Source organism: Podarcis liolepis (genome assembly GCF_965112155.1).
Source record: "Podarcis liolepis genome assembly, chromosome: 8".
Lineage (NCBI taxonomy): Eukaryota > Metazoa > Chordata > Lepidosauria > Squamata > Lacertidae > Podarcis > Podarcis liolepis.
The window spans coordinates 22,708,541-22,727,387 of record NC_139560.1 but is presented as its reverse complement, the minus strand read 5'-3'; the positions used below and the strand labels follow the sequence as shown (position 1 = coordinate 22,727,387).

At 40.3% G+C, this 18,847-nt stretch overlaps 1 protein-coding gene across 5 annotated transcripts in view; it reads left to right on the top strand.

Annotated features, from left to right (window-relative positions):
* Window positions 1-17,967, top strand: part of FZD6 (frizzled class receptor 6) — a 30,158-nt gene extending 12,191 nt beyond the window's left edge. For all 5 annotated transcript variants that reach the window (XM_083516720.1, XM_083516719.1, XM_083516721.1 and 2 more), the window contains exons 3-7: window positions 2,923-3,119; window positions 5,031-6,048; window positions 8,049-8,197; window positions 11,150-11,593; window positions 13,169-17,967. In XM_083516720.1, the coding sequence (XP_083372846.1) occupies window positions 2,923-3,119; window positions 5,031-6,048; window positions 8,049-8,197; window positions 11,150-11,593; window positions 13,169-13,331 (1,971 nt within the window). In that variant the 3' untranslated portion in view covers window positions 13,332-17,967. The remainder of the gene's footprint in view (window positions 1-2,922; window positions 3,120-5,030; window positions 6,049-8,048; window positions 8,198-11,149; window positions 11,594-13,168) is intronic.
* Window positions 17,968-18,847: the final 880 nt, after the last annotated feature.

Here is an 18,847-nt window from a genome sequence, read left to right as displayed (position 1 = left end):
TACAGTCCCATTCTCTCCTCTTTCCTTCAGCGAGCAGTAATTTGAACACCAAATTTCCCCAGATCTTGAGAGACAAAACCCTCTATAAATACTTAAGAAACAATTCTTAATTTCCTGTAGAGGAATGATCTCAGTTATTGTGCATTCCTCCATGCTAACAATTCAACTAGAGAATGTGTTTTCCTCTGCTCTTGTTGTTGATGATTGTTGGGAAATGTGGACTTCCCATGTTTATGGAAAGTTTCCAGTTGGCCTATTTAATGTATATGAACAGTAAAGGGAAAATATGTCTATTTATGCATCTTCCAGATGGCCATTGAATATAATAAGCAAAATAAAATTATTTCATGTAGGTAAGTATAGAACCTGATACTTTGGAAAGCATCATCTGTCACTTTTAACAACTAGCAGAAGGAAATTACCGAATGCAAAGTGAGCAATAGGGCTCTGGATATTTAATTAAACATGTAACATGGTTACAAGAAACAAAATACGATGTGACTACTTGAGTATTCACAGTAGAAACCTGGAATTTATTACAGTGGCAGCAGCTACATTTCCTCATCCAACTGTTGCTGTCAGGTGTGGTTGTGTGTATATAAATACATATACACTTATTTCTCGTTATCTCCCCACCCCCCAACATTTGATGCCTGCTAAAAATATTCTTGTTTAAACAAGCCTACACAGATGCTTAGAAAGTTGAAGTAATTTTAATCTGTTTTAGTATTTTAAGTTTTGTATGTGTTCAAGTAGGGTTGTATTTTTCCCCCTTGATTTTTTGTTTTGTTTTATCTTGTAAACTACTTTGAGGGTTTTTTTTTACAGTCAAGCAGTGCATAACTTTTATGAAATAAATAAAATAAACAGATGAAGTCATTGAATTGAATTTTTGAATTGAATTTATTTTATTACGGTCACAGACCAGCATAAGCAAAACATCTAAATAAATAGCATAACATTGTTAGTCTAAGCGGATAATTGTTAAATAAATGGGAGCAAGAACCAAATGTAGATTAAAACATATACCGTACATAGAATATTTAATTAAGCATAAATAACGGATGAGTAAAATCTGATAATAAAAATTAAAAAGACCAGTTAAAACAGTTATATGGGGTGAGGCTTCAGAAGTGTGGATCTAACAATATGGGCCTTCAATTTAGGACTGAATTGTAGCATAGACCCTCCTTCGACAAATATCTATCATGGCAGCGCAAAATCTGGTGTTTGAATATGTGACTTCTGGGCTTTCGTCCTATAGTAATAGGGAGATGTTGTGTTGTTCTGAACACCCAGGGAACTTATATAAGATGGGTTGGATAAAACTAGTTCGAATGTTTACTTACCTGGCAGGGGAGACACCTTGATCATGATGAAGTCATTCTATGCGTACATTCCTTAAACAAAGAGTCTATATATGCCTATAGAATGAAACTCTCAAAAGCCTTTTGGTGCTGAATTTCTTGCTCTGTGGGCTTGCTTTTTTGGTCAAGTTTTTAATTATTTCATTTTATAATGCATATACAGTGGTACCTCGCAAGACGAAATTAATTCGTTCCGCAAGTTTTTTCGCCTAGCGAATTTTTTGTCTTGCGAAGCACGGTGTCGGAAAAGTTTTGGAAAAGCCTCAAAAATCGCTAAAAACCTCAAAAAAGGCTACCACACCGCGTTCTATGAGTTACTCCTCGAAGTCAAGTCGCAACTGTATTAACAGTGTTAAGAAAAAGGAAACAAACTTGCAAAAAACGCAAGACGTTTTCGTCTTGCGAAGCAAGCCCATAGGGAAATTCGTCTTGCGAAGCAGCTCAAAAACCGCAAAACCCTTTCGTCTAGCGAGTTTTTCGTCTTGCGAGGCATTCGTCTTGCGGGGCACCACTTAGAGCAAAGAGAACAATTATACCAGCAGATGAAAATTAAAAGATGAAAAACAAAACTATAAAATAGGCATGAGTACAGTTGCTCATGGGTTAAAATAACAAAGTCCAGGTAAAGACTATCAGCGTTATCAGATTATCAAGTATAGTTCTAGATTTACCAGGCTTGTCTTCAAAGAGGTTTGTCTTGGAAATGATGGTTCTTATATGCTAAATCATATAAAATGTGTCTGGAAGTTATAGTCCTTGTTGAAATCTCAAATCTCACTATACATATATTCCAGAGGTGAGTGGTACCAAGTGTCCAGTGTAAGATTTTGGGCTGTTTTACATTGAGTTGCAATGACTGTTCTTGCTGCCAAGATCATATATAGGACCAATTCTTTTTGACAATATATTTACATTGGTTTCATAAAAAATATTCAGTAACATTAATTTTGGACAAGAAACAATAGTTTCTTTAGTAATGTTGATCATTTCTGTCAAAATTAAATTCCAGAAATCTTGCACAGTCTATGGGCTTTTAGCAGCTGCTGCAGTGGGCTTCTGTGGTTCTCCCTGGAGCCAACTGCTTCCTGATGTTTTAAAAAGTTTTATGTTGACCATGTTAAAGATAGATGGGAGTTGCATGAATCTAACTGGAAAGAAATTGCAAGATGCAAATGTCCAAATTCAATGTTTTGTAGTCACATCTTTTCAATTCGGTGCACACTCCAGTTTTTTTATATATACTTCCAAACTTACCTTTCCTCTGCTCAGCAAGATGCTCTAGGAATCTGGCATTGCCTTGAAGACTGTGTTTCCCTATGCAGGGCAACAGCAGCAGTAGGAGAGATGGGGAAATGTGAAACATAGCTATTGGCAAAGGCAGATGAGAGAAGATGAGCTGGAGTGCCCTCAACCTCCATTTAAACACTTGTTCCACTTCTGAAATCTCATGATTTACTAATCTTTTGTAACTCAAGTTCTGTAACAAGACAGTGTCAGTTTTACAAGAAAACTTTGTAGATGTGCTAATCAAAGTATCATTTTCCCTCTCCCAAAGGATTTCCTTCCTCTTCTGAATGTCCAGTGCTCACCAGATATTCATGCATTTCTTTGCAAAGCATTTGTGCCTGCCTGTTTGGATCAATCGCGTGTGATTCACCCATGCCGAAGTCTCTGTGAAAGAGTGTACTCTGACTGTAAACAAGTGATAAACACTTTTGGAATTAATTGGAATGAGGAACTTGAATGCAGCAGGTACAGTGTTTTTAATTCTCTTTATTTCCAATGGATTTTACTCTGGCCTAAGACAAAGTCCGAATCCATACATTCATGCAATAAACTTCTCTTTGCTTGTTACATATCAGCGTGTGTGCCTCCTCCACACAGATGATCTTCTGTATAAACGGATGCTCTTTGTTGCAATCCATTTGTATGATGACACCCATCACCCCGAATGCATGCGGTTCTTCCATTCCCCCCTTTTTCTGAGGGGGAACAGTTGTGAATTGGACTCCCCAAGATTATTTGTGATGAGAAGAGTGTGCCTGCTCTTTCAAGGGGAGAGAAGCACTGTCAGGTTTATGCATATGCTTGGACCAAGTGTATCTGATGAAGTGAATAAGCAAATTCGCTTTGCATATATATTTCAACCTAGACAGTTCAACTTTTCTGTTCCCTTCTGTACAAGCTCTTTAGTGCTTAGGATTCTTGCTCATCCATATAGGAAACAGAGGTCATTATAGGACTAGCATGTATGGTAGTTGGTAAACAGTAGTTGAGGTGAGGAAGACTCTGAAGAATTAGGAAAAACTCATACCTTGAGCCCCCATCTCCTCAAAGATGAAGCACTTTGAAAGGAGAACTTTATTGTTGCCTTTTATTCTGCCATGGTCATCAAGCACATAATATGATATCTCCCATAAAGGACAACATGTGCATTTGGAGGCCACTTTATTTTAAAAGCATTTATAAATAGCTTTAATACTTTTTTAAAAAATCTATGTGTTACACAACACATAAAGCAATGGAAGCAGTGGCCAGTCATGCCTGGGTAGCTCAGTTGGTTAAAGCATGGTGCTGATAATGCCAAGGTTACAGGTCTGATCCCTGTATGGGACAGCTGCATATTTACAGGAGGCTGGACTAGATGGTTCTCATGGTCCCTTTGTTGTTGTTGTTGTTTAGTCGTTTAGTCGTGTCCGACTCTTCGTGACCCCATGGACCAAAGCACGCCAGGCACTTCTGTCTTCCACTGCCTCCCGCAGTTTGGTCAGACTCATGCTGGTAGCTTCGAGAGCACTGTCCAACCATCTCGTCCTCTGTCGTCCCCTTCTCCTTGTGCCCTCCATCTTTCCCAACATCAGGGTCTTTTCCAGGGAGTCTTCTCTTCTCATGAGGTGGCCAAAGTATTGGAGCCTCAGCTTCACGATCTGTCCTTCCAGTGAGCACTCAGGGCTGATTTCCTTCAGAATGGATAGGTTTGATCTTCTTGCACTCCATGGGACTCTCAAGAGTCTCCTCCAGCACCACTCATGGTCCCTTACTTCTCTACAATTCTATGATTTTATGGCTGCATCTGTCAGGCAAGTGTTTGGCCTCAGCTATACTTGCTTTGGAAAACTCTTACAGTGACTACTCCAGTTCACTCTTCCTGGAGCTGCCTTGAAAGATGTTGCTGCGGGTTGCCTCTTGACTGGTAAAGGCCACAGCTATTTTAGCATACCTGTACTGGCTTTCTGTTAGCTTCTAGGCCCTGTACAAAGTGCTAATGAAAACTATTTAAAAAACCTATCTGCTCTGGGGTCTGCATAGACAAGCATTTCCTCTCATGTGTACCTCCCTGCTCCCTCAGATCTGTGGGCATGTACTGCTTCAAAGCGCACTTTTGTCCAGGGTTTTAATCCCTGCCAAATCAGCAAACAGGGACTGAATCCTATTGCCTTGGCTGCGCAATCTTGGAGCCCCTGATGGAGCAAGATTGGCTTGCAAGCTGGAGGCTCCTCACCCTTGTAATTGAGGTTATGTTTCCTTTAAAAAAAATCCGTTTTTATTCTTTGCAATCCCAGTCCCAGTCTAGTTTTATAACCAAGCATCTGAAGTATGTGCTCTGAGCCTCTAGGCAAATAGCACTGAGTGGTCCCTCTGCATTTTCTCTTTCTTTTCTAGGTTGGAGGATTGTGATGAAACTGCTGCTGTCACTCCTTCTATCACTACAAAATCTCATGACACTAAGAAGACTCCAGGACAGCCCCGAAGGGATTATGGATTTTGGTGTCCACGTCATCTGCAGACCTCCAGTGGCCAAGGCTACAAGTTTTTGGGAATTGATCAGTGTGCACCCCCCTGTCCCAACATGTACTTCAGTAATCATGAGCTAGACGTCGCCAAAAGCTTCATTGGGATCGTTTCAATTTTTTGCCTTTGCGCGACTCTGTTCACATTCCTAACGTTTTTGATTGATGTTAAGCGGTTCAGATATCCAGAGAGGCCAATAATATACTATTCTGTTTGTTACAGCATAGTGTCTCTGGTGTACTTCCTTGGGTTTGTCCTGGGAAACAGAACTGCCTGTAACAAGGTAGATGAAAAACTGCAGCTTGGAGAGACAGTCGTTCTTGGTTCTCAGAACAAAGCCTGCACAATTGTTTTTATGGCTCTGTACTTTTTCACCATGGCTGGAACTGTGTGGTGGGTGATCCTCACAGTCACTTGGTTCCTAGCTGCCGGACGAAAGTGGAGCTGTGAAGCTATTGAGCAAAAGGCAATGTGGTTCCATGCAATTGCCTGGGGCATGCCTGGCTTTCTCACCATTATGCTGCTTGCCATGAACAAAGTGGAAGGTGACAACATCAGCGGTGTTTGTTTCGTTGGCCTCTATGACCTGGATGCTTCCAGATACTTTGTCCTTTTGCCTTTGTGCCTTTGTGTCTTTGTTGGATTGTCTCTCCTCTTAGCAGGCATAATTTCTCTAAATCACGTGCGGCAAGTTATACAGAATGATGGCAGGAATCAAGAAAAGCTGAAGAAATTCATGATTCGAATCGGTGTCTTCAGTGGCTTATACCTGGTACCATTAGTGATGCTCTTGGGATGTTATATCTACGAGCAGGTGTACAGGAAGATCTGGGAAACCACTTGGGTTTATGACCATTGTGTTAAGTTCCATATACCTTGCCCTTATCAGGTAAGGGTGAAATACTTGCACAATTTATACCTCAATAATTAAGAATATTGGTATCTCTTACTGCTGCTGCACATGTATGCAATGCTGGGGATTTGATTGCAGCAACAACTGTGATACTGCTTTGTCTATTGTTCTTCAGTGCTACTAAAGCCTCTGAGTGGTCCTACCCTAGTGTTCAATGTGGAATCCAGTCTTTCTCCGATCAGTATTGTCCTAGAAAGTATAATCTCTGAGTAAAAAGCAATGGAATAAATTTCTCTTTAGAACCCTCCTTGAAGATGTTAGTGACTTCTAGCTATGATTTCCTAAGAAGAAAATTTAAAAATACTGTCTAAAAACAACAGCAAAACTAATATGCTGCTGACAATAATCCTTCAGATTTTACACCCATCTGTTTGTTGCTTAAAACATGTTTTTCTTCCCACTAAAATAGATGGGAAAGTTATCTGCATTGCATATTAAAGTGAGGTTTTAAGTCACGCAAAAATGGGTAAAAAATGAAAACAGAAGTTTATACTTGTAGATTGCAACCTCTCATCTAGTTATAACTAGGGAAATGTTAATTCATTTTGGCTGCTTATGTAGTTCCCTCCAGATGTGAACTTCCATCAGCCCCAGGCAGCACAGCCCAATGGTCAGGGATTATGGAAGCTCTAGTCCCCAACATCACTTTGACTATCCCAACCTAGATGCATACTGCATTTATTCCAACATAAGGATTATTTAAGCAAAAATACTTATAGCAGAGCATTTCCTTTTTAGTGGTATTACTTTATTACTTTATTACATTCAGCTTGGTCCAAGCTTTTTAAAATAACTATTTACTCAAAATAATATTTCTGGCATCAGCTAGTTAATGATCCTCAAGCTTATAAAAATAGGCCAGAGTGGTAATGGAGAGACCTGAGCTGGCCAAGCTAATACAAAATAAAAATCTGAGCACTAGGTAAGACAGACAAGTTAGCTCTTGAGTTAAATATCATTGCCCTTTTTTGAGCCTGTTCTTCACGAGAGTGGATTAATTTTGCAGCGAACAGCAGAAAAGACAATGGTAAATACCCCCAAGGCACTCTGAAAATCCTGCCACCTCTAATTAACTTCAGCCCATCAGTTCCTTCGTCTTTCCTGTGTACTCAGATGACACAACTGTGTTACTGTACAGAGTATCACTAAACAAATTGGTTAGTACTGAGTACTTTAGAAGAATTAGCTACACTTGTTATGCATTTCTTCCTTCTATACAACTGTGGCCACATTTTTTGTGACTTAACTGTATCTGCCTTCAACATTTAAGAACACAGGCAAGTTCTAAAGAAGTTTCTTCAGGCTTCTCCTAAGGGATTTCTGGAATTGTAGTTTTGTGATGCTGGAGTTTTTTCTCTTATTAATACATTTTTCCTCCATTCTAGCAGGGGTTTCAATGCAAACCCCATCATGATCCTGGAGCAAGGCAAACTTCCACTCCCCACCAACTACTGGGCAGGGGGAGCACACCTTGCTCCAGCAAAAGAACAGTGGGGAGCTCACTTTAATCTCGCCATTGTTCCTTTGAAGTCATGCAGGCACTGGCCTCACAAATCTGGCAGGTGTGGGTGCTTTGCCAGAAAGTGCCTAACAGGCCGAACTGGGACTCCTGGCAGGCCAAAGTTGGCTACAGACTGGGTTCCCTACCCTGAGGCTTATTTCTTATTTTTGTGTCATTTTATAAATAAATTAAAATCACACCATTCAGTACTGTGTCATAGCATCATATTATCCCTGCTTACACTTGCAGCATTTCATTTTCTGGAGTTTCGATGACAACATAATGTGATTAAGCTATTTTAAGTGTGTAGCATAGGCACAGTATTCTCATTTGCTTAAAGTTGTTTAAGCCTTAGTGCAGCTTAGTTGATATAAAACTGCAAACTTCTGTATCACTATTCATTTTCTGCTTTGAAGTATAGGGTCGGAAAACCATTTTTCTATTGTATTTTTAATGAATGGTTATTGTTTTCCAGGTCAAGATATTGGCAAGGCCAGAAATAATTTTGTTTCTGATGAAATACCTTATGACTTTAATAGTTGGCATCTCTCCAGTTTTCTGGGTGGGAAGCAAGAAGACTTGCTCAGAATGGGCAAGTTTCTTCAACAGGAATCGCAAAAGAGAGTAAGGCGCATTTTTTGTGGTAATATTTATTGTAAAAACAACAATATAAAATTAGTGGGCACTTTTAATTGGTGTGTTTTAAAAATGTGTGTGTGTGTGTGTGTGTGTGTGTGTGTGTGTGTGTGAGAGAGAGAGAGAGAGAGAGAGAGAGAGAGAGAGAATGCATCTTGGATTGCTTCCTGACTTTGTTCATAGGATTGCAGGTTGTTTTTAAAAAATCCCCACCCCTGAAAACATGTGGTCTCTCATCTTTGATGTGGAACTTCCTGTAGTCATCATTGTTTAAGTTGCCGCCTCCCTGCCTCCCTCCCTCACATGTGAACCTGCAGTGAATTGGAACTTATGGGCAATGCCAACTGCAAGGTCTGGAAGTGCCCTTGCATGGGGTTTTTTTTAAAGCTGTAGTTAGCCAGATGCTGAATTTCCTCCCAAACCAAATCTTCCTTGGTAAACTGGCCATTTTTTCTCCTTTTGCAAAAGAGGCTGAGCAGTTTAATCCTGAGCAGCAGGGGTCTGACTTGGTCAAATTTTGTATCTGCTTTCTCACAGCCTGTATTATTAGCATGAATGTTTTAATGCTATGCCATATTTTTATATAGTCTTTCTTGATGCTTGGCATTGCATAATTATTTGGAGATTGATCTCAGGAAGAGGAGAAATTGAGAATAACATTTTCTCTAAGCTCCCACAGAGTGGTCTGTTCTTCAGTTTAAATTCTTCTGGAGTATATTTTGAACAGTTTTATGTAGACTATGTGTAAGTTCCCTTGGGAATACTTTTTTCCATTACTCTCCTTTGCATCCTGAATTCTTAATATGGCTTTTAGATTTCTGTATTTCTTTAAATTTCTTTAGTCAAGGTTTGCAAGCAATTATCTTCAACTCCTTCAGCCCACATTCCTTTACAATGAAGATGTATATTCCTTTCCATATTCCTTCTTTTTCCATTATTGTATAGCTATTTCATATGTGTGTCTTAGCAAAGTGATGTTCTCTACCGAAATACAGCCCCTTATTACCCTGCTAGTTTGTCCCAGGTAGTCAGATTTATTTACCCACATCCCGAGTGTTGTTACTTTAAGGTAAATATTGCAATTTTTTAAAACTAAAAACTACTGTTGCTTGCCTGTACAACCATATTATGCAGTAATGTGAAACCTGGAGCACCATTTCTGGCCACTGAGTGAGTTGCTGTGATTTGATGAATATTCCAATACTTCAATGCATTAATGGCTACAATTTTGGCAAATGATACAGATTATGTGAAGAAAGTGAAAAGCCAGTTTCAGGCAATTTAGGATTCTGTGGTAAGGGCAGGCAATAAGAGTGAAGACTAAGGAGCAGAGTGGGTCAAAAGTGTAGAGCAGGGTTTCCCAAACTTGGGTCTCCAGCTGTTTTTGGACTACAATTCCTATCATCCCTGTCCACTGGTCCTGCTAGCTAGGGATGATGGGAGCAAGTTAATCATGATAATATTGCATGTTAATCATGATCATATTGTTTTGAATACTAGTTGCAAGGAAGGCTATTGCACTGATGTCCCTCTTGTGAGCTTCTTACAGGTTCTGTGAACCGCCCTGAAACCTCCAGGGGCAGTATATAAATTCAATAAATAAAATAAATAAATATATCTGCCTGCCTCTGTAAGTAACATGGTATAAAACCAGATGGATCTTTCATTTGATTCACTAGGGAAGTTATTGAAGGGCAAAGAGATGAAGACATGGGTAAAGATAAAATACAGGTGGAGAAAACTTCCCAACAGACCTAGTGTCTGATAAAGTTGTGTGTTTTCTGTACCAAGAGAGTGGCTGAGTAAGTAAGAATTAAGGGAGAACTAAGTTTCTTATACTTGCAGGATTGTGGCTCCAATGCTACTTGCATAGAATATTGAACATGGGCCTGTGGTGCCAACTTGGCAGTTAACTTGCTCAATGTCCTGGAGCAAATCATGCACTCTCAGGTCCCTTCTTGTAATGAAAACATTTGAAAACGACTGTAGCATGATCTTGTGCACTAGATAAGATATTTCCACCCCTTTGTAAAAATGGGAGTGGAGCAATAAATAGTTTATAGACTTGCTCCATATAAATGGAGGGGCATCTGGCTTTGATACCAGTACATGTGAGAAGGACCTGTAGGTTTTAGTAGACCAGAAGATCAGCATGAGTCAACAGCGTGATGCAGCAGCAAAAAAAGCTAATTCAATTCTAGACTGCATCAACAGAAAGATAGTGTCCAGATCAAGGGAAATAATAATTACCACTCTGTTCTGCCTTGGTCAGACCACAGTTGGACTATGTCCAATTCTGGGCATCACAGTTTTAAGATGGATTTTGGCAAGCTGGAACATGTGCAGAGGGAAGGCTACTAAGGTGATAAAAGGTCTGGAAACCAATCCTTATGAGAAGCAGTTGAGGGAGTTAGATATGTTTAGTCTGGAGAAAGCAGAGATTATATGATAGCCAGCTAGAAATATCTGTAGGGTGTCACATGGATAATGGAGCAAGCTTGTTTTTTCCTGCTCCGGAGGGTAGGTAGGACCCAAACTAATGGATTCAAATTACCAGAAAGGAGATTCTGATTAAACATTAGTAATACCTTTCTGACAGTAAGAGGTGTTTGACAATAGAACAGGCTACCATAGAAGGCGGTAGGCTCTCCTTTAATGGAGATTTTAAAATAGAGGCTGAATGTTCATCTGGTAGGGATTCTTTAGCTGTAATTCCTTCATTGCAGAGGGTTGGACTAGATGATCCATTGGGTCCCTTCCAGCTCTAGAATTCTATGAAAGAAAGTAAAAAATGAGTTAAGAGAGCCATCTGTCACATCTTAAAATTGGTAGTTTTGACAATGACTTCAGCAAGATGTTTGCACATCTGAATGCAATTAGCATTAGCAATTAGCATTGCATTCAGGGTTGTAATACCATGTATTGTCTTCTCCCAATCAGTCCAATCAGTGAAAGCCGAAGAGTATTGCAAGAGTCATGTGAATTTTTCTTGAAGCACAACTCTAAAGCGAAGCACAAAAAGAAGCACTACAAATCCAGCTCTCACAAACTGAAGGTGATTTCAAAGTCAATGGGGACCAGTACAGCTGTCACAACCAATCACGGAACTTCTGCCATGGCCATCGCAAACCATGATTACTTAAGCCAAGACACGTTCACTGAGATCAAAAGCTGTCCTGAAACATCTGAGAGAGAGATGGAAGCAGATGGAACGGCCAGCCAGAAAGTGAAAGAGGAAGAGTTTGCCTGCAGCGAACAAAGTGCACTGCACATGTTACCTAGCCCTAAAGTGGCTTTGGAACAGCTAGAAAAGAGAGGGAAGGCAGATAACACACAGGATATTGCCAGCTTATCTGAAAGCATGAAAAGAATGGTCGAAGGAAGGTAATTGCCTTTCCCTTAATTTTATGTGTTTTTAACTATTGCATGCTAGTTGTTACTACCATCAGAAGAGAAAAATACTGCATTTTACTTTAAAATAACAGGAAATGGAAAATAAATCTTGCAAACAAAGCTTTTTATCCCATGGAGCTGCATTATCTGCACTGGAGTGGGCACCTAAACCAATCTTTAAGCAAAGGTAGCTACATTGTCCTAGACACCACACCTCTGAACACCTGAATATAGAATGCAAGGTGTAATTGTTCAGATACTTGGCTAGAATTTAAGAGGAGACAAGCCAAAGTAGAAGATATTAGCAGTGAGACCTCTAAGCAGTTCAGGAGAAAATCAAGGGCCCAGCTGGATGAATTGCTACGACAAAGACTCTGAACCAGTGTGGGAGCCTGTGCACTCCTGTTGGATTGGATCTGGGAGACCTGACTTAGGTTTGCACAAGGTGGCTCAGTGTCCTTACATTTCAGTTATGCATCTATAAAAAGACTCAACTCCCACAAAACAGCATAAATATTGTAAAAATTCAGTGCAGACTGATAAATTATAAAAACAAATGTTATTTTTCTTTAATGAAGCTAAATTTGTGTTTTGGTCCATCATGATACCCAAATATTCTATTTTCATTAAGCCTTTCTTAACAATGTAGCCAATCATGTAGCAAAGACGAAGGTCTCATGCTCTTGGCGCTGAACCAGGATCTGGAGTTTGCTGGGTTATACTGTAAGAATCCTGATCAGTGTTTGAAACTCCCATTGTTCTAAGCGCGTTATGTGACAGGGAATTTCATTAGTGCAAGCAGTTTCTGAGCTCTGGGCACAGTACTGTGCCTAAAATTTCAGATTAAAACTGCAGAGTGGGAGGAAAGGAGGACTTTTTCTGCCTCCCCCTTCCCCCTCTCTGAAGAATGTTAGGGAGGTGGGCAGGGGAAGGAGTAGACCATGTGAAAAATGAACGTGATATTTTAGCTGCAGTTTATTCATTTTCAGCGTTGTATTTTGTATAGGCACACTTTAAAAAAAACATTCCATTGTTACTCCCATAACCTAGGTTTAAGGTGCCATTTTGCTCCTAGCTTTCATATCTCAATTTCTAACACTGATCCTGATGCCTGATTCAGAGACAAATGTAGCCCATGTTGTTAGTTCTGAGTGATAGCAGCTTTTCTACTAAAGGCTTTTTCCATCCCTGCTACCCAAAAACTTTAGTTGAAAACTGCATGTCTAATAATCAATTCCTGTCAAATATGTGACCGATTTTTTAAACTTGAGTGTTTGTTTTGTTTGCAGCAGGGATGGGGAAACTGTGGCCCTTCAGATGTTGCTGGACTCCATCTCCCATCAGCCCCACCCAACATGTCCAATGGTTAGGGATGATGGGAGTTTTAGTACACCAACAACAACTAGAAGCCATAGATTCCCCATCCCTGATTTACAGCAATTATATAGGCCGCCTAGTAACATCATTCTCTGGGTAGTTCATAGGACCTTGTGTTTTTAAAAAGATGTTATCATCTGTTTCAATGTAGAATGCCTTTTCTTTCTTTCTTTTGTATGCATATAACAGGACAACTCCTAGAAGTGATCTAATTGAATCCCTTCCCCTCCAAGTTGGTCATCCGCACCTTGATGTTTCCCAGCCAGGCAGTCCCAAGGGGTCAGTCTTGTTTGCCCCTTCCTCTTCAGATTCAAGGAAAGCTCAGGAGTCTGGTCATAGTTCAAACACTTAAAAAGGCGAAATTGCTACGTGAGTCATTTCAGCTCATGGATGGAATCTGTGTTACACTGGAAATGACTGTTGCGCTCTGCTTTGCAAGGAGGTGCCACAATACCCTCCTTGGTCGCACTTCAGGTAAAGCTAAAATTGCATTGTGAGGGGCCTAGCAACAGCTTCTTCTTCAAACTTTGGACATGTTCTAGCTAGCAGTAAGTTTGATATGAAAAAAGATGATGAATAAGTAAGTACTGCTTTTTATAACCTTTGTGTCAAACTGCATTGCAGTAGAGGAGATGGAAGGTGTCTTGAGCTGTGTTATAAAACTACCACCTCCTTCTAGCAGTGCTATTTACTGTATCATAAATAGGTGGGTCACACAGGGGCAGGGGAAAGCGGATGCAACATGTGAGAATAACACCATGGTCCCATTCTTGGAGAATTGGCTTAAGCTGCAAAGTACAAGCAATGACTTGAGCACTTGTGGCTGAAGCATAGCCCAGTGTCTGCCTTTGCTGCTCTTATCAGCCAGCTCTGACCTGCAGGCCAGAGAATCCCTTAGCCCTAGGTTCTCCAATATGGTGCCAGTGGATACTACATCTCCCTCAGAAGCCCCCCATGGAACTTACCAAGGTATCTCCCTATTTTGGTTTTCGGCGGGGTTGAATTTTTTATTTGTCTTATTTTTTGGGGGGGAGGGGTTCTTTTGTGAAATGGGGATTTCTCAAATGCCCCTTTCTTATTATCACATCTGGCAAGTACACATGTACATCCACTTCTGATTTCTGTGGTCCAACAGCCCATGGGATGCTGCTGAGAAATGTAGTAGGGACCCTGCCTTTGCCTCTGCCCAAGCTGTGCAACTGTCTTTATGAATTACAACTGTATTGTAAGAATATTGGGTGGTCACTGGTGCAGATGCTTCTGTGCAGGTATTTGTATTGGGTCTAGTAGACCAACTATTTTCGTAAAAAATAAAAAAAATAAATCTTAGGTGCAATGGCTCATAATTTTTGGGCCAGTAGTAATATTTTATGTTATGGTCTAAACACTGAAATGGAAAGGGACTCTTGAATCAAAACCAGTTTTGAAAGTAGCTACTTTTATACAAGTATAGCACAGATCAATTGTTTCTCTTACATGACAGGATGCTTTGTTATATACCTGTCTCCTACCCTTCATTATTATTGTTATTATGCTCAAGTAAGGTAAGGTGGGGAGTGGTGAAGCCAACCACTGTTCAGATATTACAGGCAATAACATTGGAATTTATTTAACCTCAGTATTTCTACTCAGGGTAGTACCTTTCAAATCTGAGGCTTGAGCACAATCTAATAGTAGCTTATATTTTATAAAGTGAGATTCTGCATGAATTGGTTATTGAACCTCATTCCCTTCCCTTCCCTTTCTTTCCCCCCTATCAGAATAGGCCTTTGAGAGGACATATAGATCACAGTACCTATGAAGCTAATTTCCTAGCCTTTTGTAGTTTTGAGGATCTAAGCTGTAACGTATAAATATTTTTTACTTTTTTTATTAGATTGCAAAATGGGAGAACTGTGTGTTACTTTGCTAGAAGTCATTCAGTCCTGATCTTTGCATTTTAAACATCATTTTTTGTGATTTCTGAGTCCATTTTTTGATCATTTATTGATAAATCAGCTTTGAAGCATCAACTGATTAAAACAAGCACTTTCTACTATTCTAGTCTACAGGTAGAATCTACAAAAACCAAATCTGTCTGGTTCTACCTGATATAGTTGCAGCTTTCTCCATAATATAGCACTTATTCCAGAGCTGTAAAACAGCCCCTGGGCTGCTTAGATATTCTGGGTCAAGGCAGTAAAGACCATTCAGACAACTTTCATGGCTCCCAACCCTGGTGCTTTAAGCTTATTCCCACTAACCCTTGGGATTTCTGCGCGGTGTCCCTACCTGGCAATGATATAAAAAACATCCAGTAGTCTTACAGCAAAGCTTGCTTTCACTTGTTTAGGAAGAAACTGGTAGGATATCCTGTAGAGACTGGAAATAGCAAGCTTGTCTCTTTAAATTCAGTTGAATTGCAGCAGTTGGGGTTTGCTGCTTGTCTAGAAAGGTGCATATCAAGGACGCGGATCCTGCGATCAACATTCTAGGACTTTCTTTGTGTGCCCCTTCCACAAGAGGTGCAGAGGGTGGCAACACAAGAACAGACCTTTTCTACTGTAGTTCCCTGTTTATGGAATGCTCACCGCCAAGGCGCCTTCATTGCATCTCTTTAGGCACCAGGTGAAATGTTTTTCTATAGCCAGGCCTTGGGCTGATTAACATGCAGTGGATGGCCTTTTAAATAGGTTTGTGAAAGGGGGGGTTATTGGTATGTTTTTGTTACATATTTTGTGTTCTCGTTTGTATTTTTATGTTGTGAACCACCCTGTGATCTTTGAATGAAGGGTGGTATACAAATTCAATAAATAAATATACTGAGTGTATGTTTGTGCAGCTCTGAAGCACAAGGGCAGGACATTTATCAAGGAAAGGGTGTGATTATGCTTAGCAGGGCTTGGGTAAACTGTCCTGGGTATTTCCCCTCTGATGCTGAAGTCACTTGCAGTTTCACTGGATCATATTTCCTCTGCATTCAATTTAACTGACCGCAGGCTCCAGTATCTCCAACCCTGCTGTGGCTCAGGAATGTTGTGTTCTTTCCAATCCCCTTGCCCTTTTGACTGGATGGCCCTAGTAACTAAGGTATTGCGGCACTGAGTTAGGTTGCGTTCATAGCAATCAAGCAAAAGAAGTCAAACAATTTGGATGTTGTAGCAGTACTCTTGCCCTTTGCCACTTCTCATAAAAGAGCAGAAGGAAGCACAGCCAAGTCTCTCTTCATCTTTCTTTACAATTTGTTCCTTTCGCAGGTAGAGTAGGGCAGTTGTGCTTCCTTGCTAAAAGGCTGCAGAAAATGCCCCTATACTTTAGAATGATATTTCCTGGATTTTACACAGGGTCTTGTCTCCTTATGCCAAGCACAGCATAATGTGGTAGAGCCCTACATCTTTTCCAAGTCAGCTGTAATGATAAAAAATGAGTCAAAAGCCTGGCCCACAATGATATACGCTGTACAGTTTACAATAGTTACATAATGTGACTTTAACAACTGCATTTTGAAGACTAATCTGCTGTGGGTCTAGTGAAAGCTAATGTTTTGTGATGCACTAATTCTGGGTAGCAAAATAAATTAAGTTGTTTGTGTGCAGCCATCTTGGGATAATAGTCCTCACCTGTTGTCAGGAGTCAATGATTACACTTAGCCCTGTTGCCACGGCAGCCATGAATTTAATGCTTCTCAGCAGCCTGCACCAATAAGCCACTGTAATATTTTGCTCCTTAAACAAAGTGTATCTGTTTCTCCTCTTTAGCCACTGCTGATGAGTTGCTAAACCTGCCATGCCTTCCCCAAGCCTCTGACTGAACTGGAGGTAGCTGCTCCATCTTAAAGTCATTTTCCTTGTGTGCTCAGGTTCTGTAGCGGGATCAGGCTAAAGGCCCATCTAGTCTAGCATCCTGATCTCACAATGGCCAACCACATGCCTGTGGGAAGCCCCAACTTCTTCACTAGTACTCTCTCCGCACTTGTCATTCCTATCAAGTGGTATTCAGAGGTACAGCGCCTCCAACATTTGAGGCAGAACATAGCCCTCATGGCTCGTAGCCACTGATAGCTACTATTCTCCATGAATTTGTCTAATCCTCTTTTAAAGAAGGTGGCCTTCTCTACATCTTGCTTCCACAGCACCTGCTCATTTATTCCATTCCTCAGTTCCAAACGAAAAGCTGCCTTGATGTTGTTGAATTTAAAATTCCAAATAGAACAAGTGTTGAATTTCTAAATAGAACAAGTGTTGGGTAATGCCAGAGGGGGGAGAAGCCTTTCAATCTGTCCTGTAAGCACCCCTTTCATTCTGAATTGTAATTGTGAGGAATATACATTACATTTGGCTCAGTGGAAAGAGCAAAGCACTGTGTCTTTGTTCAGATGCACTTTTTGCCATTCCTGCTGTCTTACAGAAATTATTGATGGCTACTCAGCCCAACTGCATTTTACACTCCTAGGTAAGTAGTGCTAACAGAGACAAGGGTGATTATAACTGAGCTCTTATCTATGACACTAACATTCACTTGTTTTTATAGCTCTTCGTCTTTGTAAGTGGTTTTGTGTTTTTTTTAAAGAAAGCACTCCCAGTTTCTTTGTTTTTCAACATTCCACTTCGTGCAACATCATTTGGTTGTCTTGGACACCAAGTAAAACTATATTATAGAAAAGAAATGTAAATGGCAACTGAATAAGGAAGATAGTTCTGATGGATCAAATTGTTTCCTGTTATAACAATGTATTGAATTTTGAATGTATTGTGTTCTCTGCATTTTATAACTTTGTAACTTATTGCCTTTAACAAAGACTATTGGTGGTTTAACTGGATATTTCCTTATTTTCAGAACATACTATTCTTCCAATAACTAGAGCGACTTTCAAAGTTGTAAATATTCTCTGTGGAAAAACAATTTTTCTCTTATTGGCACATCTGATTTTTTAAAAAAATGTCTGCAATTTGGCATATGTATTTTTACTATTGGTCAATAAAGTTTTCTATACTGTAAAAAGTCACAAACTGTGTTGTGTTTGAAAACAGCTTGGAGCAGGGCCAGCCCTACCATTAGGTGGAATCAGGTGGGCACCTTGGGCTCCAAGTGCTGGGGGTACACGTGGCAGTGAAGTGTTGTCTGCTTAGAGCTTTATGTGCTGCCCTGCACCTCTTAATCTTAAGTCAGCCTGCTGTCCTCAAGTGTGGTGCACAACACCATCCTGATGCAGTGTGGAAGTAACGTTCAGCCAGTAGTCCGGTCAGCTTCTGCATCTTGTCTTCTGCCTCAGGCCACCCTAAACATGAGTGTTAACCAAATTTCTAAAAGCTAAGTGGCTAAGAGGTTAAGTGCAAATTACATTGCTGGCTGAAGATGGGAGATCCGTTTTTCCGAATGTTAAGGCTTCAACTGTGGCCATCTGTACGCTTCTGGAAAGTTCACAAATAGATTATTGTGGAGAAAGCTGTTGAGCTATTTCTCCCCAGCTTGTGTTCTGACATACTGCCTCTGAATGGGAAGATCCAGATTTTGCTACCATCACTAGTAGCCATTGATAGACCTAGGCACCATTTTGTGGCAAGCATGAGTACCAACTTCAATAAAATTTTGGGAGGCAGGTAAGCCCTGCCCCACATACTCGTTCACAAGACGCAGTGCATGAGCACCATTTGAATGGTAATGCCCATCAACTCTTTTGGGGGCAGCCCCCTCAGTTATTTTATTGGGGGGTGAAGGAGTTGGCTCCTATGGTAGAAAGAGTTCCATGTGTTATTTGTACTCTGTGAACATTCATTATTGTTTTGCCAGTAAGTTTCATTTGATGACTTTCTGTTCATGCGTGCCATCTCTAATCTTATAAATTTCTATCATATTTGCCTTCCTTATACTTTTTTTTGGGGGGGGAAT